Raw genomic sequence first — 25,685 nt, 5'->3', positions numbered from 1 at the left:
TTATCCTCCTAGGGAAGGGTCTCCTGGGTGACTAAGCATGCCTCTCGATCATGCCAAGGTTTTAGAAGATTGATGTGGTAAATTTGCTCCTGTTTCCTGAGGCCTGGCTGCCGCACCTTATAGTTTACCTCTCCCACGGCTTCAATCATTCGTAGGGTCCCTGCCACTGGGCCAACAGCTTGCTTTCTGCTGTGGGCACCAGGACCATTACTCGATCCCCTGGTTGGAACCGTCGAAGCTTTGCTTGGTGATTATAACGGGGTTCGTTGGGTCTCCTGTGCTTTCTCCAAGTGTTCCCGTACAATGGGTGTAACCTGGGCTATCCGATCCCTCATCTGTAGTAAATGCTCGACTATGTTCCTTCCGGGTTTTGGCTCCTCTTCTCAGGCTTCTCTGGCTATATCCAATATGCCCCAGAGGTGGCGCCCATATAGTAGTTCGAACGGACAGAAACCTGTGGAGGCTTGTGGGACTTCCTGGATGGCGAACATGAGGTAAGGCAATAGGGCCAATCTTTCCCATCCCGGCTCACCACTTTCCTGATCATGGCCTTTTAACACAAGTTCACAGTGTGTTGTGTAAGTAGAGTTATCCAGAAATGCTGGGCTACTCTCACTGATTTATTTTTAATTGAAAAAACAGACTATTTAAGCATTTGTTTTGGAAAAAAAACATATACAATTATGTGAATTATATACATTTAAGAGGAAAAAACAGTTATTCCACTTTCTAGTCTACAATTTTTGATAGTGTCCCTTTAAATACCTATCTCCAGGATCTGAATTTTACAATCACATCTGTTGAGCAGTTCTCAACTAAAGAACAGTTTTGGCTGAAACATGTTAGTGAGGATTGCTGGCATTCTCATACACTTCATATAGTTTCATCAGCTTCATATTGATTCAGCAATTGGAAAAACAAACCTGTTCAACTGAAAATAGTAAAAAGTTCAAGAACATTGATTAACAATAAAGTGCTTTATCCAAAGACTCAAAATTTATATCTGATAATGTGAACAGATTGCACAATGAATGCTTTTTCTTCTATTTTTTTTTTCATGACTTGAATTATGTCCCCACAATTTCAGCTAGTTTGGTATAGAGGCACAGGGTGCTTTCATGACATTTTAGCTATTTTTTAAAAATCTGACATGGTTCTGTGTCTTATTCTTCCTGCATCAGGGATTTGTTTGTGCCTGCCAGTTGTCCTTTCAAAAGAATGTTTCAGTCTATGATTCAACTTTGGGTACCTGACTGACCAAAATGAATGTAGAAACACTGAGATTAATTTGTCTGAAGAAGAGTTTAGGGATATTGAAGGGGAGATTTGAGAAGAGATAGTTGACTTGTGGGAGAGTTATAATTAGTATCACTAATAATTATAATTAATATTACTAATCCTCTCAATGAGAGATACCATAGTCGTATTCCAGCCCATTTTTGTAGTCCTTTGATAGCTTTCGTAAATTATTTAATAAAATTAGCTTTGAAGAGTTCTCCTTTATCCGAAAAATTGTGGATACCAAGATACCTAATTTGTGAAAGCTCTTTCAAGGTTGTAAAGATTTACTAGAAGACCATCAACATCGAATGAAGTTTGCTTGCATATTTTCTGTTTGTAATCATTGTATTTGAATTTTATTTCTAGCAGTGGCTACAGATTCTATTTCAATTAAGCCTGGTGACAAATCATACCACTACTTGAGTCTTCTTTCCCAGTTGAATTCTTTTAACATATTTAGACTGTGATCATACTAACTAAATAAAAATACAGAGAACCCTCTTACAACTACATTCAGCCTATTTCCAGAGTCCTATGTCAAATGCCACTCAACCTCCTCACCTCCATTAACACAGCAATTGCTACATTTACCACCACAATAAATGTATCTTGAAAGAAAACAGACCTTCTAAAAACAAGGACTTTATAAACAGTCAGAATTGGAACAGGATATTTTGATAGAACTTCATATAACAAAAAAGACTCCTTCGAACGACACTAGGGAAACTAGTTCTTTTATATCCTTTCACATCAGTTTCCCCTTTAGCAAACAGCAGCCACTCTGGACTTTCAAGAGAGGACATCCATAGAAGGGCCCCATCCAATTCCCTCAGGCTGCGACGAGGACACCTCTGGACACTCATATTAAGCAGAGTATTGCCTGATTAGCTTCTTCCATGCTCTTTTTCTTCTCAGCCATGTCTATATGTTGGTAATAGAGGCTCAGTGGGGGATTGAGGGCTCAGGGAAATATACAAGAGACAGGGAGAACATGGATATTTTAAATATTGGATAGCAATGGGTATTTTTAACACAATAGATTACATCAGATTCTTCCATCTCAGAACTAGGTTAAATAAAAGTCAATTTAGATGAAGTTACTCCTGTCTTTAGGTAAAATAATAGACCTGCAACTTCTTTAGATTTGGAACAATTAGGATGGTGAATGGATGCACAAGTATTTGCAGCTATACATATTGATCTAATTAGGATCTGTACAGTGTTTCTTATTGTAAAAACGTATCTATTGTCAAATTTGCAAATGTGACTTAAGTCATTAGCATATTATTTGATATGCCATCTTAGGGTCCAAATACAAAAGTCTGTTATGGTATTTTGGGGTTTCCGAATGCCTACACTTGTGCAGTGACTATTGGTTTTATGCACAGCAGTATATACTGGATCCCATTTTGCCAAATTTTCATTGTAATAAATGAAATTAAAAATCTGAAAACTCTGAGTTTAAAACACTCACATTTCTAAAACTTGCAGTTAAATTGTGCAAGCTTTCTCTTTATGAATAGGGTCCCCATGGAGATTGTGTTGACCTTTTAAAACCCTCTAGATACACCACCTACATAAATAACCTCAGCTACATGGGGTAAAAGGACCTCTAGACAACATTAACATGAAGAGAGAGGTTATGGAGGGCTAATGTCAAAATGCACTGTGAGCAATAAGTAATGAACACAAACCATGATTGATAATGACTAGTACAGAGCCTTAATTCATCTTTTCTCCATCATTCTACTGTGAGGGACCATATCAAATTAAATAGTGGCCCAGCAAGGGTTTATTCAACCATACAAAGCAGGGGCATGAAGGAAAGACAGATTAAAGTAGCAATGGCTGGAGTGTAATTGCAGATTCTTAAATGAACAGCATGGTTCAAAGAGGAAGAAGGGGAAAAAATGTAGATGAATCAATTGAACAACAAAAGAAACCAGGTCTAACAAACTGCAAGTGCAGCTGATACACTAAGTGACCTTCAGTATCAATACCTCCCATATTATACTGTCATTGCAGTAAAGGGAACTCCTCCTTAGAGCCTCATGTAGGGACTTGTGTTAAATGCTATTCCACATATATTACAGTATGTTCAGTGGTTTACACTAGTCAGTAATAAAACCAGTTGTATGAATGCAACCCCCCCCAAAAAAAACAACGTATTACAACTTCTAATAGAAAAAATCTGGATGTAGCTCTTGATGATGATGGCTTTCCTCTCCTTGATTGCCTTAAAAGTATTCTAAATGTTCTAAATTGTGTAGATGTGAAATCATTAGAATAGACGATACAGTCCCTGCTCCAAGGAGTTTATCTTCCTAACCTTCCTGAGTGTTAGAACAGCACATAGCTCAGTGAGGTCCCAAACCTCTTTGGGCCTTTGGATGCTACTGCAATACAAACAACACTATTCAAAAATTATAGCAAGTTCTGCTACTCTACAATTTGTAAAAGCAACTTAATAACCCAGGAAATTTTATGAAGACTTCTACTTGGGAATACAGCATATTGTAGCTTTAAATACTTAATTTAAAGTTTATTTGGCTCATGATGGAATTTTTCTCAAATTACATTCAAATTTGTGATCTATATAGAGCTATGCTCCTATAGGTATAGGTGCAGACTTACTCAGATCCCGAGGGGTGCTCGACCACTGCTCTGCCCCAGACCCTGCCCCCACTCTACCCCTTTCTCCAAACCCCCACTTTGCCTCTTCCTGCCCCCGCTCCTCCCCCTCCCCCCCGTGTCTCCTGCACAGCCCTGAATAGCTGATCGCAGAGGTCGGGAGGCGCTGGGAGGGAGGGGAAGGAGCTGAGCACCCACTTTTTTTTTTCCTGTGGGCCCTGGAACAAACACAAAGTCAGCACCTATGCCTGTAGCATAGTATCTGTCTTAGTTATTAGAATTTTCAGAAACACTTATCAGTAGTTCAAGATTCTAAAGTTAATCTACTTAATGGTAGAAAAAACAACACCATGTGGCATGCCAGTTGATAATTTTACTCTTAACATAGAGCTATAATGACCAATTGTCTAACAGAAAAATACTATCTAACATAGATTTGGAATTTGCTAAGAAAACATCTAAATTGCAAAACTGACATTTCAAAAAGGGAATTTGCACACAATGTTAATAAATACAACAAATGTGATAAGTCAAATGCATTTCCATCCAGTTTTACTAAAGCATATAATTTCTAAATAATTACATCCATTGCAAATGTATTTATATGGATCAGTAATATATTAGCCACCAACATATATAATTTCTTTATGGTAATTATTTATTTCAGAGTTCTTCTTCTGAAAAACACTATTTTTGAGAGAGTACAATTGCATACAGTATGTAATTTTCAAGAGCAAGTACATTTTGGGTCAAACTGTGCAGCTTTGCTTGAGTAAGGATTGCAGATTCTGGCTTTCATGGGCAAATTTGATTTTAGTTCTAGCAGTCACTTGACAAAATTTCTCTCTTAGCTACATTGGTCAACTGCAATGAATTCAGAGGATTGCACAGGTGTGATTGTAGGCACATTTGATCCATTAACTATTTCTAAATGTGGAAGAAGAAAGCAGTGATTGTCCTCAGCGTTAACATAAGGTAATTGTACAAACTAATGATCCAATCCCATATTCATTACGTAGGTAAATAAACCTCATTGACAGCAGCGCAAAATTTTCTTGACACAAGTGCAGGATAGGCTCAGAATGTTTCACATTCCTGTTTTCTTTCTATTCATATCAAATGAGACACAAATAAAAGTGCTCTGAGTACGTCCAGATGTTACTTAACCCAATTATTTCTCTCTGAACAATTTAACTGTGGATTATATTAATTGGAAGGAAACTAAAACAATAGTCAGACGAGTTCTGTCCACAGTTCTTTCTGCTAGCAGAGGCAGCTTCTTGCAGGTGGCTCATCTGTCAGAGGCCTTTCTGTGACTACCTCCCTGTGGTGCTGGCAAATGCATCTTATGAAAGGAAGGCCGATTTAGTTAATTATTTTTAATTGGATGTTTTAGTTAAGTGTTTCAAACTGATAAAAGCGTCCTACATGCATTTTGTGCCAGTAATCAGGACAAGAGCATGGAATGAGGAAAGGTCAGGGGGTCCCCTCTGTGTGTTAAATAACCAGGAAAGAGCTAGTGAGGTGGAGGTCACAGAAGAAGGGATTGGGAACAAGAAGAGGCTGACCATACAAGTAGCTTCAGTCATGCGAGTTCTGTGCTAGCTAGCTCTCTGGCTTATAATTACAGCGAAAATAACAAAAATAATTACTTGCAATCACAAATTTACAATTAAGTATTTGAAAACATAACTTAAAAAATTCCATGAGCACAGGCTTATAATCACTCCCTCCAGTCTTGGAGCCTTAGTATTTCACCCGTCCTACAGATTTTTCTGCCTCTCCATGGTTTATTACACTAAAAAACCACAACCCAGAACTACATTCCTGTTTAAAAAAGCACATCCTTTTAACAGGACAGGGGAATTTAGGGTTTCAGGACTCTGCATGGATGTGTCTATCTCGTAGGTCACACAAGAACAAAATATGATAGCACTGCTATAGTTCATTTCCTCCAAGGCTTTCAGAATGCTTTACAAACAAATTAATTACACCTCACAACAGCTCAGTAAGGTAGATATTGTTATGCCCAGTTTACACATGGGATAGCTGAAGCACAAGATTATATGACTTGTCCAAATTAGAGAGAGACAGGACAGGACAGCACAGCACAGCACAAGAACCCACCTATCCCAATTCGCCTGCCTGCGCTTAAACCATGAGATCATCGTCCTGCCTAATAGGACAATTTCTAAGGACCCTACCTTGCAAACAGTTATGGAAGTGCTTTGCTTGAAAACATGCAAGTAATTCCATTAACTTCATAGGAGTGCTCACTTGTTTCAATTAAGAATGTGTGAAAATGTTTGCAGGATTAGGGCCTAAAACAGCACAGCACATAAAGTACAGCTAGAACAGATAAACAAAAAGGTGTGGTCCTGAATGCCATCAGCAGTCTGAGGTATAAGCTGCAATCCAATACCTTTTGGTTGCCTGCTGGTCTTTAACAGACCCAAACACTCTGTTTGTAAATACTAGGAAAAAAGGAACTTCCAGGAACACAGTTGAGAAAAGAACTACAGGCAGGGATAAGAAGACAGACAATTGCCTGCAGTTTTTAAAGCAATGAGCTTGGCTTTGACTTTAAACAAGCTACTTGTTAGCTGATCCACTGTTTGTAGGCCGGCACAAAAATTGAGTAAAGATTATATAGATCATCGGTGCTCTCTGAGAGAAGTATCTAAATGTTAAAACAGGACCCCCCTCCCCCCCGAAACAGCCAAACAAAAATCATGCCCCAGGAAAGGGATACCACATCTTTCACCTTACAATATTAAGACTCTCCTCAGATCTCCTGTTAATAGGATTCCTTTAGCCAGCAGATGGATTGTGAATACGGGCAGTTTCATCTACTAAAAGACGACATAAATCATCATTGAGAAAGGAGAGACCGCAGTAAGGTTATCACTATACAGCCTTCTCCATGAAAGGTTTGCATTAAAGCATTAGTGAAATTAATTCATCTTTCATAAGAGCTTTGAGCAGTATCTGTGATCTATGATAACAACCAATTTCTCACTATGGGGGAAAAAACATTACTCTGCCCTGATAGACTACACAAATCTGCTTTTTTAAATGGCCTAACATTATCTGCAGTGTTGCTCCCAAAGGCATCATTTCAGATTCATGCCCAGCCAAGAGGACCCATAAATCAACACAGAAAGTTTTGTTAGTTTTATATGCAGTGGGCTGTAATTATTTTGAATTGCATTATGCCTCAATCATTGTAATTACTTTTAGATCATCCTTAAGCGGCAGTAATAAAAAGAAAAGAAATCAGTCTTAAACCAATTCACATATACAAAAAAAGTTAATGTAATGATAAAAGTCTGGCTAAAACACACAAAAGCCTGGAAATTTGGTGTGAAGACTAATACGCTGCTCATGCATCTCATTGTGGCAGAAGAGATTTTTAGAATACCCACTATTTGAAGTCTATTTGTTGAAGACCATGTAATCACCAATGTGTGGGAAGGAGGAAAATGGGTTAAACACAGTGATCTAGTTTCAGCTGTAAATATACAAGCTTAAGTTAGATGTAGTGTAGGCTTTTTGTGATATTTTTCCTTTTTCTGCCTTAAAATGAAAGAGAACAAGAAACATAAAATTTAACTATATATTAAAAATATCTAGCATTACTTTCAAATTTTGCCAAGTAAACAAAAAAATTTACCTGCTGTATGTATGCCATACTGCAGCCTGAAATGAGTGGGAATATACGCCGAAGTGTAGCTATAGCAACCTTATTATAATATATTGCGTTGTATGGAGAAACAGAGATTAAACCCTGAAAAAGAAGTCTGATCTAGGGGTTTCTCCTTTTTCATACACCACTTCCATAACATCATTTGGACAACTACAGGAATTGCTGACTCAGAAAAATAAAATCAGAAAATATTTTTTGTGTTTTCAGACGTGTTTTAATTTAATTTAGCAGGTAGAAATAAGTAGAAGCCTGTAGTGTGTGACTAGCAAGTTCTCTATGGTTAACATCAAATGTTCCAGGGATAAGGCTCTAAGAAAGTTGTAATGTATGGTTATTTTTGTTCCAGAAGTTGTGGCCACAGTTTGTTAAAGTTGAAATGTTGGTGCAGTCAATTCAAGTACAGTAAAAACTAAAACAAACAAACTAACAAAAAATGTCCCCCCCCCATCATAATGGGCAATTGCAAGTGAGAGTGAAAATGCCCTCAAAGTAGAGGTGTGGTGGCTTTGCAGGAGAGTGGGGGTCTTCAGGACAGAGATGTGGGAGCCCCTAAGGGCAGAAGTAAGGGGGGGTTCAGGTGTGAGTGGGTGTCCAGGTTACAAAACTCTAGTTTTGTAACTGATTAGATGTTGAGTTGGCAGCAGGGTCCTCTACTCTCCAACAGGAGCTGGATAACCCCTCTTCCCCCCAATTCCTTCAATTTCCAGGGCATGGTATGGGGACCTGAGCCCTTGTGCCCCAAAGGTGGCCCCAGCTCAGAGACCCCTGAAGGCCCTGTGGAGGACTAGCAGCCCCTGTCACAGGCCTTGACTGGTCCTACTCACCATGGCCTCCCTGAGCCCATCCCCTGGTACAGCCAGGCACCTGTGGAAGGTGCTGGCCTCCAGGTTGAGCAGGAGCTGCTGCTGCTAGAGGAGGAACTGCCCTAGGCAAAGTGAGAGGGAAGTGCCAGCAGGACTGAGTGCTGGTGGCACCAGTCTGTATGGAGCCCGGGCAGAGAGTGCGGCAAGCCCCTCAGGAATCCACCTCTGACCCATATGGGTCCCCAGTCCCATCCTTCTCCTTGTCTGCCTCCACCAGTGGCCCTACTGGGTCATGACAAAGGAGTGGCTGGGACAGATTTGGGTAGCATTACAGTCCTGTGCACCAAGTCGCAACGCCACTCACTTAAATTTTCTGTAACTATAAAAAGTTGCAGTGTGTGTTAAAAGCTGTAGTTTCCACAACACAACCATGGGCTGTGATTTTCTTATAGCCTTATCCATGCACAATCTGCTGTTCAAAACTCTCAACAGTATGATGAAATAATTCCTTAATATGGATCAATCAGTCTTATTTCTTTTGTCAACCAGCCACATTTCTACAGCTTATCAGTGATGGAGAAAAAGTATTAAATAAAATGCTCTGAACCGCCACCAATGCTCCCCTTCAAGTAGAGCAAAATCAAACTCCTAATGTAAGTTTTTAACATTTATTTTTATTTTAAGAGGCCCAGTGAAACCAAAAATGTTATCCAAAAGGCAGTTAATTCTGCTTACATTCTCAGTAGATGTATGTGCATTATAAATGAGAACATGTTTGCTAAAAATCATACATCAAAAGGGATGATCTTCATGCCATCAACCCTTAAATATTTAGGCAGTGCTCTCCCCAGGCGTGGATGAACTAGCTAGATGCCTGCGCAAATATTTACAAATATTCTGATTTCATTTTTAAATTCAGCTACTACTGAACTTAAGTAATTTGCACATTTAACCTAAAAAAGTCAGTAAGAACTGACTCTGTTTATTTGTATTCTTCTGATTTTTAAAATCCATACATCAGTAAGTGCTTATTCCGTGCTCTGTGCACTCCTGTAAAATGTACTATCTCAAAAAATACAATTAGATATCAAAGAACAGAAACAAATCCAGCAATTTTATTTAGGTTTGCAGATGGTACCCCCCAAACTCCCAGTGGCCTTAGTTTGACTTTGTAAGTTTTGTCCAGGACTTCAATTTCAATGTCAGGTATGTTACAGTCCTTATTTTGGGAAGAAAATACCACCATGAAGATCACAAAAGCAGTGTCAAAATAGTAATAATAAATAACTTTTTTTTAAAGGAAGTAAAATATATTCACGTATCCTTGAAAGTTACTTGCTGTTCTTGCAAATACAACAGGCACTATTAAAAATTCAACATATACCTCCCCTAGTACCTGCAGTAACCATGGTATTTTCCTACACAGAATAAAAGATGCTATTACCACACCACTGTGGCAAAGCAGATGTGGTTTTAAATGGTACTCATTTGTACTTACTTATGTCCCATCCACTTAAAGAGGAAAACCTATTTGCCTAGAACGGATTCATAATCTGGACTCTTCCTGTTCTGTGAACTCTAATGTACTACTAAATATTTTCAGCAGGTTTGCACCCCTCACCAACAACATTTAAAAAAAATACATAAAATGAAAAAGATATACAAAGGAAAGTTTGTTTGAATCTCCTATAAATAATAAATTATTTACAATGTGTTACTGTTTAAACATAGAACTTCAGTTGAGTTTGATAAATATACTTAAAGGCTTACAAAAATGTATATTATAGGTTCTATGAAATGGAGATACAAACAAACTAGAGGCTTATGACTTGATGCTGATCAAGTTCATACCACTTTAAGTCAGGAGTAACACCAATGAAATCATCAGTGCAAGAGAAACTAGAACCGGACCCTTATACTTTGGAATGCTCCATTGGACTGTACATACCTCAGGGAAATAATCCTGTGGAAACTTCTCTTTTTCCAGCATGGGTGTGCTTTCTAATGTATCTGAGTAGATTTCTTTGCCAGTAACCTTTTTATACTTCTTGGCTAGGAAGAGATATAAAAACACACTTAACATATGTACCTATATCATTGCAACCAGTATCATTGCAACCAGCTTTTAGCATTCATCAGAAAAGCAGCAGAATCTACAGGATAGAGGCAGTGTTGGTCTGGTCTATTAGTATGTAAAATCAGAGCTGTTTTTTGATGGTAGGAAGAGGCAAAGTTGGATCACAAGTTATACCATCTCTTGCTTACTTTGCATATTGCACTGGGTTACAGGCAGTGAGAATTTTTAACTATTCGGATATTATTTGTTGTATTACCATAGCATCTAGAAGCCCTACTCCTGGCCTAAGACCCCATTCAACCTTGGACAGAAAATCCCTATGAAATCTGGATCTGAGATGTTTGGTCTAGTCTCTAATAAACATCTAGAAACCTATACTAAATAGTAACAAACAGGTCAAAAACAGATATAAATAAATGTATTAAAAATAAAATGAAGTGTAAATGATGCTATTTAAAATACTGTAATTGTATAATTTATCATTTACTTTATTTACATTTTAAAATATATGCCTGTTCTTTACACTAGGCACAGACATAATATAAAAATTACAAATTTGACAAAACAAACCAATATTCAATCACACTGCTCTACAGCCAAAATGCTTCTGAAATAAATGTAGTCCAACTTTACTAATTCTGGGTCACTGAGAACAAAAATGATGCTTAAAATTGTTGATTGGCTCTAGTTTTCAAGATATGCTATTGGGTCAGTATATACGACCTTGACTTGGGAATGGCGGAGGATAAGTGAGTTATAAAGGGAAGGGATCTCAATTTAAACCAGAAATGACTAAAATACATCTTTGACTGGATCTATGTATAAATCTATGACTAGGTTTGGACAGTACTTGCTTTTTAGACAAAACAATGAATGATGCAATCAGAAGCTGGTATTGCATCATACATGATATGAATTGCATCATGTTATTCCTAGAAGTCGTGGATGATGCAATCATAAGGAAGCTTCCATCACTCTGCTGAACAAATTGGCCTATATCAGCTCTAGAAATCATACAGTGTCGTGCTCTCTTCTTTGTCAGTGTTTGATTTTGCAAAGGGACACATTTCTGTTCAGCCAAAGTAAGCAGAGATGCCTCGTACTTGTGTGAACAGTGTAGATAACTTCTGATATGTTTGTGGTGAAGTGACTTTTGCATCACAAAAGGGCAGTATAACCACTATGGTTAAGAAAGCCTATCACCTTTCTTTTGGCTGCAAAATTGGAGATCAGGACAAGAGGTGGGCCCCACACATATGCTGCAACACTTGTGCAACAAATCTTCGCCAGTGGTTGAACAGGAAAAGGAAATCTATGCCTTTTGCAGTGCCAATGATTTGGAGAGAGCCAACAGATCATACCAGCAATTGTTACTTCTGCATGGTGCCTCCAGTTGGGAAAGGTGTGTCAAAGAAGAAAAAGTGGACTGTGCATTATCCAAACATTCCATCAGCTATACGCCCAGTACCCCACGGAGAAGGACTGCCAGTTCCTGATGCACCAGAATCATTCTCACTTGAGTCAGACGAGGAAGAGGAAGAGGATGAAACTTCTGGTCCTGAACTATCAATGTCACAGGACTCTCATTTTCTGCCATCCTCCTCATCTGAACCACACCTCATAACACAAGGTGAACTGAATGACCTTGTCAGGGATTTGGAACTACCCAAGAGTAAGGCAGAGCTGTTGGGCTCCAGACTACAGCAGTGGAATCTCCTGGCAGGCTATCAGGGCAAATGGAACCCATCAATGCTTGCAGACTATTGCTGGACAGTGACAAGAGATGCTCCATTTAATGAATGCAAGAGACAAGCCAAGATGCGCCGAGTAGACACTGAATAGGACTAAACTATGTACATAATAGTTTTTTGCCTCTTGTTTTTTTTATAATCAATTTTATTTATATAACCCTTTTGCTGATTTTTAAAGTGTTACATAAATAGGACAGGTGAAATATTATCATGTAAAGCAACCATAAACACATGAAAAGACTTAGGTTTACAATTTATGATTAAAACTCTACTATCCACACAATATACATAGACATAAAATGTAAAAACTTAAATATCTTAGAAACAGTAGCCAATCAGTTGTTTTAATTGTCATATTTGAATTCAGCACATCAAAATACATAATAAATATCACATTTTATCTCTGAAGCAGACGACTTCTCAAAAATTGTAGACTAGTGTTACCTACTGTCTCAACCTTTAAAGTCAGAGGTACTATCAGTTATTATCTCCTTAACTCCCTTAGGCCTGGTCTACAATGCAGGGGTAAGTCGCCCTAAGTTACGCAACTTGAGCTTTATTATTCACGTAGCTTAGGTCAACTTACTGCAGAGTCTACACTGCGCTGCATTGATGGGAAACACTGTCCCGTCGGCTTACCTTACTTTTCTTGTTCTGGTTGAGTACTGGAGTCGATGGGAGAGTGATCTGTGATTGATTTAGTGGGTCTTCACTAGACCCGCTAAATCAACCCCCGGTGCATTGATCACAGCAGTACTGATCCCCAGTAAGTGTAGATATTCCCTTAGACTGTATGGAGCAAAACTGTAATTGCCCAATACCACCCTCCGGAAACTCTCAGAAACAAGCCAAGCTACTTTTCCAAGGTTTGCAAGTGTCAATAAAAATCTCATGGTCAGTGGTACAAAAAGGGATCTAAATAATCAGCATATATGTGTAGATTGCTAGGAGGAAGTCATCAGCTAACACAACCAGTGCAGCTTCTATATCACACTTCAGGGCCAAAACCTAATTGACTGGGGCCAAAGAGAGTAGAGGACTCTATATATTGCTGGAATTGCCTTATCACAAACTTCTCCCAAAAAAGGAATATTCAAAATAGGGCAATATCGGATAGTTTTTTTGGTGATACTTTGAGTAAGGGGCGAACACGTGGTTCTTTAAGACAAACTGACATTGTGGCTTCCCTAAGGCACTTTAGAGGGAGTTCCAAGAAAAGTGCTAAGAATTATTAGGGACATGGAAAAGATCTTCTATGAAAAGAGACTGTAAACTTTGGGATGATTTAACTCTAGAGGGGGACATAACAGTATACAAAATATTGACAGGTATGGAAACAGCAGATAGGGAGAGTCAAAGTTCCCAATCTCCGCATACAGGCACAAGGAGACATTCAATGAAATTAAAAAAGGCAGCACCTTCAGAACTGATACAATTAGGTATTCTTTCCACACAGCACATCATAAGACTGTGCAATTCATTACCACAAAATGTCAGAATTTAGGAAGATTTAAAAGAAATTAGACATTTAAATGGATAACAAGAATATCCATAGTTACAACAAACACAGATACAGAGGACATAAAAGCCCATGCTTCAAGCCTTAAAACAGAGGTAGGCAACCTATGGCACACATGGCAAAGGTGGCACGCGAGCTGATTTTCAGTGGCACTCACACTGCCTAGCTCCTGGCCACTGGTCTGGGGGGCTCTGCATTTTAATTTAATTTTAAATGAACATTTTAAAAATCTTATTTACTTTACACAAAACAATAGTTTAGTTATAAATTATAGACTTATAGAAAGGGACCTTCTAAAAACGTTAAAATGTATTACTGGTGCGTGAAACCTTAAATTAGAGTGAATAAATGAAGACTGCACACCACTTCTGAAAGATTGGTTTAAGGCAGGGGTTGGCAACCTCTATATTTTAAGGGTTAGGAGGAGACTCTCTTGGGGTGCAGATTATCCACCTACTGTGGGGTTTCTTGGACCTTGCTCTGAATCATCAGATAGGTGACACTGTTGGAGAGAGGATACTGGACTAGATGGATCACAGGTCTCATGCAAATGGTAGTTCCTATCTCCCTAGGTAGACAATAATAATTCATAATTCTGTGCCACACTGAAGAGTTTAGGCCCTTCAAACTGATGGTCTTCAACATTACTCTGCTCCTGTCTCAGGAGTCCAGAAGACTGGAGCTAAAATAGGATTGCCAGGTGTCTGGTTTTTTTTTTTTACCAAAATGCCCAGTCGAAAAGGGACCCTGGTGGCTCAGGTCGGCACAGCTGAATGGGCTGTTAAAAGTCCATATAGTGGTGCAGCAGGAATCCGGGGCTAAGGCAGGTTCCCTGCCTGCCCTAGCGCCACGTGGTTCCCAGAAGCAGTCGCCAAGTCCCTGCAGCTCCTAGATGCATGGGTGAGCAGGGAGGCCAGGAACTGCAACCAATGGGAGCTGCGGGGCAGCGCCTGTGGATGCAAGGATAGCACACAGAGCCTCCCTAGCCACCCATGCATCTAGGGGCTGCAGGGAGCTGGCGGCCATTTCCTGGGAGCCGCGGTAAGTGCTGCTGGGACCCCGCACCTCAACCCCCTGCCCCAGACCAAAATCCCCTCCCACATCCAAACTCCCTCCCGGAGCCCCCCCAACCTCTCAACCCCCAGTCCCAGCCTGAAGCCCCCTCCTGCACCCTAAACCCCTCATCCCCAGCCATACCCTAGAGCTCGCACCCCTAGCTGGAGACCACACCCTCTCCCACACTCCAAACTCCTTGGCTGCAGCCAGGAGCCCCCTCCTGCACCCTGAACCCCTCATTTCTGGCCCCACCTGGAGCTCGCACTGCCAGAACAGAACCCATACACCCTTGCACCTCAACTGTCTGCCCCAGCCCGGAGCCCTCTCCCACACTCCAAACCCCTCATCCCTAGCCCAACCACAGTGCCCGCAGCCCTAGCTGGAGCCCTCACCCCTTCTGCACCCCAACCCTCTGCCCAGCCTGGTGAAAGTGAATGAGGATGCGGGAGAGCTAGCGATGGAGGGAGAGGGGATGGAACAACCAAGGCCTTGGAGAAGGGGTGACACAGGGCCTCAGGAAGGGGCTGGGGTGTTTGGTTTTGTGGGATTAGAAAGTTAGCAACCCTAAACTAAGATGCTTTCTGTATAACCACAGTAGTAGCTAAGAATTTAGAAGCAATTTCAGTGGCATTGAAACAGCCTGCAGGGAGAATTTCATAATCAACTGATCCTCAGAGATGAGGGACTGAAATTAGTCCTTTTGGTCTTGTGGTAGTCATTAAATTAAATGTGTGAATTTAGAATAAATGTTATAATCATATATTGTCATTGAGCCCTGTTAGTTTGCAACTCAAAATTGAAGAGCCACCTAGGAGTAGAAGATGTATAATTGTTTGGACTCTTTGTCTGAAGAAGAGATTTGGAGTGAGCTTGACAGTTTCTTACATTAATCACGTCCACCACCAGGGGATTTGGGGTAGGAGGGAGAATAAATACTCCATTCCTTCGGTTGGAATATAATTTATTTTTTTAATCTGCCCATTTGCAGTTGGGCAGAATAGTGGCAGTGTTTCCCATAAAATGTGTGCAGGCAATAACAGTGCCTCATTAATTGGTAGGGCGTTTTTTCCCGGGGGAAGTAATATTTAGAATGTCCACCAGGGAACGTGGGGACTCCTGGAACTCTCCTAGCGGGCGCTGGAGGAATTCCACCAGGAGTTTCATTAGATTCATAGACTTTAAGGTCAGAAAGGACCACTATGATCATCTAGTCTGACTTCCTGCATAATGCAGGCCACAGAATCTCACCCACTCACTCCTGGAACAAACCCCTAACCTATGTCTGAGTTACTGAAGTCCTCAAATTGTGGTTTAAAGACCTTAAGGTGCAGAGAATGCTCCAGCAAGTGACCCATGCCCCATGCTGCAGAGGAAAGCGAAAAATCTCCAGGGCCTCTGCCAATCTGCCCTGGAGGAAAATTCCTTCCCAACCCGAAATGGCGATCAGTTAAACCCTGAGCATGTTGGCAAGACTCACCAGCCAGCACCCAGGAAAGAATTCTCTGTAGTAACTCAGATCCCACCCCATCTAACATCCCATGACAGATCACTGGGCATATTTACCTGCTAATAATCAAAGATCAATTAATTGCCAAAATTAGGCTATCCTATCATACCATCCCCTCCATAAACTTATCAAGCTTAGTCTTGAAGCCAGATATGTCTTTTGCCCCCACTACTCCCCTTGAAAGGCTGTTCCAGAACTTCACTCCTCTCTAATGGTTAGAAACCGAAGTCTACCGCTTCTACTGTCCACTTTCCTCACCCAGAAGTCTCCTCTCAGAATTCTTTGGTCCTGCTTCCATCTGCAAGTCTGAGCTTTTCCCTTCAGCCTCCTCATGTCTTTGGTCCATTATCCGGTCGAACTCCCTTCTAAACTCGACCAGAGTTTCCACCTGCATCTCCAGTCCTCGGATCTTTTCTTCCATCAGCTCTATCAGTTGGCACTTCATGCAGACAAAACTCTTTTCAGGAACCCCCTTCAGGATCATCTACATGCTGCAGCTTCCATATCCAGTCACCCACATTGTGTCTTTCACTGCTACCTCTATATCGATCATAGCCTTTCCACCAAAATGAGACAGTCCTCCAGGAAACACAAACCAAAGCAAACCACCACCACCTACAGCAAAACAAACCCCCAACAGGCACCAGAACAGCAGCAGAACACCACCCACTCTTTTCACGAGCCTGTCAATTCCTCTGCCTAGGTCTCTGAGTCTCCCCTGCAAACTCTCCCTGTAAAGTCCCACTGAAACCCCTGTTTACAGCTCTGGTTGCTGGCTCCTCTGCTGCTGCAGTTGTCCATGCTGCTGCCTGACTGGCTGGATACCTTTATAGGACCCCTAAGCAGAGAAATCCCGCCCCCTAATCAGGGCTCAGCTTCTCTCCCAGCACACTGCCCCTACCAGCCTCCACACATATAACTACAAAATACATACACAAAATAAAAAAACCTTCTCCTCCTTACGTTCTGGAAGATTAAAGTTACCAGAAGAAGAGGATGTTGGTGGCATTACTGCCTCGTCTAGTGAGGAGGATTTGGCTGCTAGGTGCGAGCTTCCCTCAATCTGAAGCTTTTGCTCCTCTTGTATTTCTCTTGCTGCCTAGGGGGCACACAGCACCAGAGGATGGTCTGTTGGTGCCTGTGAATGATGCAGTACCACTGGGTGTTGGGGTTTATTTCTAGTGGAACCCTATAAAACTGTTTATCAAAGTACCCCCATGGGTTCCAGTACGCCTACTGAGAAGGAGAGGGATAGAGGAAAGATCCTCAAGGGGCTTGTTGGGTCTCTTGAAGGTCCTCTTCAGTAAATAGACCCAGAAGGGTGTGAAGGTAGGTACCAAGACCTCAGAGTCAGAAGTATCATCTCCTGGGCTAACAAGGGAGGGTCTCAAGCACTAGTGCTGGTACTGAGAGTTGGAAGTCTGAGATTCAGGTTACAGTTGATGGATGGGGGCTCTGGTAAAGTTCCTTATTAGGGGAGACTCCAGTTCATCCAAAATGAGACAGTCCTCCAGGGAAAAGGAGTGGAGTAGAGAGCTATGATAGCATCTGATTGCAGCCTGAGTCGGTGCTGGGACTGAGATCGGTATTGAGGAAGAGTTTGTGAATGTGGTACCGGAGAGGTTGATGAGGCATCTTCTCTGATCTCAGAGCTGTAGGAAGATGCTAGCACTGGAGTGCATGAAGAAGCCCTGTCTACATCATGGTGCCAAGAGGTGTCAAACAGTACTGAGGTAGGAGCCACCCTGTAGTTGAAAGACTTCTCCACACACAACTTCTGATATTGGTACTTGGTACTGATTTCAGTCGGTGCCTCAGCAGTACTCCTTAAGGGATGCAAGGTCTCCCGGGAGCAAGATTTACGGGGTGATCTATCTTTCTTCTTTGTTTCCCTTGTAGGGAGGAAAGGCTTCTTTTTCTTCAACGTCTTAGCCTCTGGAGCTGCTGCTGGGGCTCCAGCTGTCACCAGGGTAGCCTGAGATATTGAGGCGGACGTGCGGGGAGTGGCAAAGAGAATCCTGCTGGAGTTAGGGAGCATTCCATTAAGGGGAACTTCAACCTAGCCTCTCTGTCGTTTCTTGACCTACCTTTAAATCCCAAGCAGATTGTGCACTTTGACGGGATGTGGATGTCTAGAATGCCTGTTGCTCTGTGGAAAAGACCTGTGTAGCAAGTCTAGCAGGACTTAAACTCCAGGGTCTTCGGCATAACCTGGTGTGCTGAAGCACTAAAACTAAAACCCTGAAAGGGTAGGCAGGGCGGTGGAAGCACAACTACGTTGGAATTAGAAAAATGTGAAAATAAGAACATAACTAAATAAAAAGCTAAATTTACAATAAGTGAGAGAGGGTAGGAAGCGGTAGAACAGCAGACACCAAGCACTCCATCTCGAGCCACAGGTGGTTGAGAAGAAACTGAGTGGTGGCAGGTCTGTGCCTCCCTGTATGGCCTCGAGTGGGAGCATGAAGACTGGTCTGCACAGGTGCGGGTCTGCAGACACTGCTTTACAGTCTCCAGTTGAGAGTGCACAGGTGCACACACATACTATGATGGAACACTCATAGGGACACATACTCCAAGAATCATCAGTAAGGATGACAGAGTAGTTCAGTTTCTGTGTCCATTAAGTCTTGGCCACTCCGCTGATTACAGCCAATTACTGCCAATTGAAGGAGAGGAACACAGGGCAGAAGTCAGATAGCCACCATTAGGTGGTGTCAAGTTTCATAACTACCAAGTTGGACTGGATTTCAAACTTGCCATCCAGAGAAGGAGGACTTTAGATATACTATTACCAAACATCCTGAGCTGTTCACTCTCACTGGATGCTTGGTTAAAACCCAAACATAAAAATTAATCACTGTAAATTATCCAGATGAACTAGTATCTATAATCATGAAGCATTTACCGTAAGCTACCAATATATCTTTGGCACATACAGAAGATTTGATTTTTTTCCTATCACTTTTAAAATCTTGCTCCCACAGGAAGACTAAATAAACATCCTGATAAATGAATGTGGCATCATTCTAAGTAGACCATGGATGGATGTACTTTCCTTCAGTGAGTCTGACAATCTCAGCAAAAAGATGTCATTCAAGACATAGAAAACATTTTTGGCAGCATATATAAAACACAGCCAGGAGTAATTTCTGTTCTGTGAGAACTGAAGGCTCTTCCTGAGACAACGTGAGTGAATATTAACTGGTAAACTACCATTTTGGCAGAAGGGGATGCTATATTATCAACCTACCCTGAGATCGAGGCCAAATGTAAACTAGTAATAGTTTGTCATTTACACGAGCATTGAGAAGCAGCCTTAGCATAAGAGGATGTGCCTTCTCATATCCTTTCAGGTGAAAAAAAACAACAACGGTTATTAACCTTTCTATAACTGTTGTTCTTTGAGATATGATGCATATGTCCATTCCACTGGGGGTATTTGTGTGCTCCAGTGCACAGCTGACAGAGGTTTTTACCCTGAGCAGTAACTGTCAGGGTGGCTTGAGCACCCTTTGCTGCCTCATGCAGGCATAAAGGGTTGAGCCACCCCAGACTGCCTTTAGTTCCTTCCTACTGGAACAATTCTGATAGAGGGGGAAGGAAGGCGAGCCACTGAATTGACATGTACAACACATCTTGAAGAACAGTTACAGAAAAGTTTAACCATTTTTGTTCTTGTTCAAGTGACTGCACATGTCCAGTCCACTGTGGGTGACTCACAAGCAGTTCTATTTGGAGGCAGGATCAGAGTCTATTTGAACATGAACTAGAGCAGGGATAGGCAACCTATGGCACGGGTGCCGAAGGCGGCATGCAAGCTGATTTTCAGTGGCACTCACATTGCCTGGGTCCTGGCCACTGGTCACTGCATTTTATTTAATTTTAAATGAAGCCTCTTAAACATTTTAAAAACCTTATATACATACAACAATAGTTTAGTTATATATTATAGACGTATAGAAAGAGACCTTCTAAAAATGTTAATATGTATTACTGGCACACAAAACCTCAAATCAGAGTAAATAAATGAAGACTCGGCACACCACTTCTGAAAGGTTGATGACCCCTGTACTAGAGGATCACTTGTCCAAATGCAGCATCATCTCTAGATTGTTTAGAGATTATGTAGGGCGAAGCAAATGCATGACATGATGAACAGGTTGCTGCTTTGTAAATGTCTAATATTAGTACATGAGCCAGAAATGCTGCACAAGCCACTTGAGATCTAGTTGAATGACCCAATATTCTGTCGGTGGCTCTGCATTAGCTAACTGGTAACATAGGTGAACACAACTGTGTTCACTGTATCCATGCTGAAATCCTCTGTGTGGAAACCAGACAGCCCTTGATTCTGTCTGCAAATGTGATAAACAATTGAGACAATGATCTGAAAGGCTTAATTCTCTCCAGATGAAATGCTAACACTCGTCTAATATCTAGAGTGCACAGTGACTCCTTTCCCTTGCTACCATGAGGTTTTGGGAAGAAAGTTGGTAAGTACGTTGCCTAGTTGATATGAAAAGAGGAGACCATTTTCGAAAAGAACCTAAGATGGGAAGAAGGTAGACTTTATCTGCATAAAAAAGGCTATATGGAGGATGTGATACTAATGCCCTCAATTGCACTACTCTCCTGGCCAATATAATGGCTATTAAAAATGCCACCTTCATTGAAATGTATAACAGACAACAAGAGGCTCAAAGGAGGGAGCTTTGATAAGACTCAATTCAGGCTTCAGGGTGGAAGAGGACTCGAAATGCAGAAACATCCTGTTCAAACTCTTTAAAAATCTTATGACCAATGGGTTGGAAAAAAGGGAGCAGTTATCCACTGGAAGATGAAATGTGGAAATAGTTGCTAGGTTTACCCTAATCGAGCTAATCACTAATCCTTGATGTTTCAGATGCAAAGATAGTCCAGCATACGCTGAACAGAAGCAACAATAGGGTACACCAGCTTGACCAGATGGAAAACCTTTTCTAGTTAGCCAGGGAAGTTGACCTCATTGACAGCTTTCTACTATTCAGTAGTATCTCCTGTACCTCTCTGTAGCAGAACTCCTCTGTCAATGTTAGCCATGAAGCCTCCAGGACCACAGATGGAGAGCCTTGAGGTTGGGGCGCAGGAGGCTGCCATGATTTTGCAAAACTACATGTGTGTGATGCAGGAGTAATAGTGGGAGACAGATAGGTCCCAGAGCTGAGAAAACCAGCATTGACAGGACCATGCTGGGGTGGTCAGTACGAGACTGGCCTTGTCCTGTTTGTCCTTGTACAGAACTCCTGGCAGAAAAAGGATGAGGGGATATTGTATAGCAGACTCTTTGACCACATCAGTAAAAAAAGCATCCATCAGTGAACCTGGGCTGTGACCTGCTCTGGAGAACTGGTGACGTTTTGTGTTTTCCTTTATTGCAAACACATCCACTTGGGGAGTTCCTCAGAGCTGGAAAATAGACCTTGCTATGTCTGGGAGAAGGGACATGTGTGGTGACTGGTAAACAACCTGCTTAGGTGGTCTGCTAGCGCACTGAGTCTCTGGGAGGTGGTTCACTTTCAGAAGTATAGAGTTGCTGAGGCAAAAGTCTCCAAGCAGGATTGCTTTCCAACAGAGTAGTGGGGACTGGGCTCCTTTCTGCTTGTTTACATAAAGCATGATGGTCATATTGTCAGTCAGCACTAATAAGGTTCTTCCCCTAATGTGAGGAAGGAATGCCCTGCAAGCTAAACAGGTAGTCTGGAGCTCTCTGATGTTTGTGTGCAGACTGAGATCTTGGTGAGACCTGAGACTTTGTGTCTGCAGGTGCCCCCCACCCCAAATTCAAGACATCTCTGACTAAGGTGAGTGAGAGTTGAGATGAGTCAAAAGGAACTCCCCTGCACACACTGGTTGAGTCTAACCACCAGTCCAGGGTAGATAAGATGCAACTTGGTATGTATACTAACATGTCTATGTGGAGGTCTCTTGGAGAATACACCTCTGCCACTCAGCCCTGAAGGGATCTGAGGCACGGTCTAGCATACCGGACCAGATAAGTATACGCCACCCTGTGAAGTCTTAAACAGTTCCTCACCATGGAGTGAGGATAAAGGTTTTAAGTCCAGAATGAGACTTTGTATTGCAAGAAACCTCTTCTGTGGCAGTAAGGCCCTGGCTGTTGTCGAGTCATGGGCTGCTCCAATAAATTCTACTCTCTGTACTGGACACAGAACTGACTTGTCTGTTTTGATTTTCAGGTGTCACTCTCGAATCTTTGAGACTGTACAGAGTCTCATCCATCTTTTCTGAAAAGAGCAACGGCCCCTCAAAGGGTAAGTCATGAACTGTTTGCACCTCTGGAGGGAAGTCAGAAGAGTGCAACCAGTATGAGCACCTCCTCATGGCAGAGGCCATGCTGCATACTGCAGAATCTGCTGCACTGAGACCTGCCTGTAGAACTGTTTTGGTTCTTGCCCTCATCTATCAAAATGGGGAACATTTATCTAGGCTCATCTGGTAGCTTGCCTTTTCAAAAACTGTATCCCAGAGAATCAAATTGCAGTGTTCCAGCAAAGCTTGCTGGTTCAGAGTGTGAAGCTATAATCCACCTGTGGAATAAAGCTTTCTCCCAGACAAGCCCAGCTTCTTGTTCTCTTTGGGGTTGAGGACTAGTGCCCCTATCATTCTTTTTCATTAGCTGCTGCAACTCCAAGGAAGCCTGGAGGAGAAGGGTTGTACAGCTACTTGAACCCCCAGGAGAGGACATAATCTCTTGTTCTCCACTCTTTTAGCCATCAGAGGCAGTGAAGCTGGGGTCTTCCAGAGGATCTCAGTAGGTTCTAAAATAGTCTCATTTACTGACAGTGCTATTCTAGCTGAGGTTGCAGATATTAAAATGTCCACCAGCTTGTGGGATTTTTCCCAGACACCCTCTGAGTGGATATCAAGAGCCAAAGCCATCCTCAACAGATCCTGATGGGTCTTAAGATGAGGTGGAGAAATAGGCTCCATCACAATTGCCTCACCAGGAATGAGGAAAAGGTTGTTAACGGTACCAGGGGGCTGGTGCAGTTCCTGGTCCTCTTGCAGTTGCTAACAAGAAGGACTCTGTGTAGTGCCAGGCTTGGTACTGATGTGACAATACTTGTGGTGACATTACTTGTGACACCCAGCAGATATAGCCAGCTGAGATAGCTGAGGGGACACTCTTGATTGGGCAGGAACCCCATGGGTTCCAAAAGATCCACTGGAACAGTCCTGGCCCCCAGCTCTGTGTAGCCCAGTGATCCCTTCTGAAAGCTTCCTGCTGGCACTGGGATGGAAACAAGGGCGAGCAGGTGGTATAATCCTCCAGGTGGAACAGCTATGCTGGGATACATGGGAACCCTGATGACAATGCTGCTTCTTGAGACCAAGGCGATATAGTATTCATCAGTACTTGAGAAGAAAGCTCAGACTCTGAAGAAAGGAGAGCTGAGAATATCCTCTGTGGCTTTCCTCTAGATGGTACCAGCCTCACGGGTATCCAGGCAGCCAGATCCAGAGGACCTGCTCGGTGCAGAGGTGAAGGTGCCAGAGGCATTACCCTGGGCATCAGTGGTGGGTGAGACTCCTGAACTATTGGTGACATTGGGACAGAGAGGTTCAACCACCCTCTCACAGCCTCAAACACCTCAGAAGTGGACGGTACTGGAAAGATACTCTGAAGTCCTAAGATGCAAGGAGATGCCATTGCACTTGCTTTGGGAACCAGTCCTGACAGGCCCCCATCGGGCTCTGGAGTCAACAAATTCTCCTGTTCAGAAGTGTGCTCTGGGGAGTGCTTCCTGTCTGAATACCCTCCCAAGTCTTTAGCAAAGCTCATTCTGTTCAAATCCCTTGATGACTCTGATACTGAGCCTGATTTCTGCTGAAAGTTCTTACAAATGCAACACTTGTCACTCACATAGGCTTCCTTTACATTCCCCTACATTAGCTAGGGTGATGTCACTATTTGACGCAGTCTTGCTGCAAGAGGGGCAGGACCTGAAACCCGTAGAGTGTGGAATACGTCCTGTACCAGGGCCAGTACCCCAAACTGAGTTCTGGAGCCTGCATAAACAAACAAAAAAAGCCCCTTTTTCTTTTTGTCCTTACAAACTACACAGGAGTACTACATACAGTTATTGAGAAAGACTGGCAGAAGCAAGGATAGGGAGCTCCAACAACCGTCACGGGTAGTGGGAAGGAACTCAGGAGGGTCTGGAGTGGCTCAGCCCTTTATGCCTCTGCGAGGTGTGTGAGACAGCAGAGAGTGCTCAAGCTACCCTGACAAGTGCTGCTAAGGGCAACAACTCTCCGATAACTGTGTACTGGAGCACACAAACTGGGATGGACATGTGCAATCACTCAAAGAAGAAAAAGTCTTATGGGCGACAGGCTTGATTCTGATCTCACACCAGTGTAAATCGGGGAGAACTCCACTGAAGAATTCAAAGTGATGACAACGTAAAATTGGAGAGCGCTAGATCAGAATCAAGCCTTATGTGTCTGTCAGCAAACCCTCTTCTTGGTGCATCAGAATATGTGTAAAATATAAGCTAATTTTTGAGGGCTCTATTCATCATAAAAAATCCAATGCCTTTTATGCTGTGGGATGTCACATATCAGCTTTGGCTGTCAAGATTTTAATTCTAAAAGTGTTTGATTTTTCTTCCTCAGGTCACATGGCCCAGGAAAACTGAAAAATGGAGACAACCATGTAAGCAACCAGAGGAGCTAGTGAACGGAAGCAGCAAAAGAGGGGAGTTTATCGAGGCTGTTCAGAGAGGGAGCAGCAGAGCCAGATACACCTAATAAACATTCTTCAAACTTAAGCCAATCCCCACCCTCGCCCCCACAAACAGATGATGTTATGGTATTCTCTCACACTGAAGATTCTTTTCTGGAGCAGGGAGCCCTGTTATTAGGAAGACAAAGGTAACATGAATGAGGGAGTTGATTATTAGAAATATAGATAGTTGGGTTTGTGATGATCAGGAGAATTGCCTGGTGAATTGCTTGCTGAATGCAAAGGTTACAGATTTCTGAAGACAACTAGACAGATGTATGTGCAGTGCTGGGGAGGACCTGGGAGTCGTGGTACATGTAGGTACCAGCGACATAGGGAAAAGGTTCTGGAGGCCAAATTTAGGCTGCTAGCTAACAGATTCAAGTATAAGACCTCCATGGTAGCATTCTCTGAAATGGTTCGTTCCACACAGAGGGCCAACGGAACGGGTAGTATTGCAGGGTCTCAATGCAAAGATGAGATGATGATGGCTCGGGAAGGGATTTAAGTTTATTAGGAACTGGGAAAGCTGTTGGGAAAGGAGGAACCTATACAAAAAGGAT

General features: G+C 42.2%; 1 protein-coding gene across 3 annotated transcripts in view; it reads right to left on the bottom strand.

Moving 5' to 3' along the window:
- INPP5A (inositol polyphosphate-5-phosphatase A) overlaps positions 1–25,685 on the bottom strand; it is a 436,884-nt gene that overhangs the window by 139,498 nt on the left and 271,701 nt on the right. For all 3 annotated transcript variants that reach the window (XM_030569985.1, XM_030569984.1, XM_030569986.1), the window contains exon 6: positions 10,370–10,473. In XM_030569985.1, coding sequence (XP_030425845.1) covers positions 10,370–10,473 — 104 coding nt within the window. The remainder of the gene's footprint in view (positions 1–10,369; positions 10,474–25,685) is intronic.

The sequence above is a fragment of the Gopherus evgoodei genome, chromosome 7 (assembly GCF_007399415.2).
Source record: "Gopherus evgoodei ecotype Sinaloan lineage chromosome 7, rGopEvg1_v1.p, whole genome shotgun sequence".
In the NCBI taxonomy this organism is placed as follows: domain Eukaryota; kingdom Metazoa; phylum Chordata; order Testudines; family Testudinidae; genus Gopherus; species Gopherus evgoodei.
This window is presented reverse-complemented; position numbering and strand designations above follow the sequence as displayed.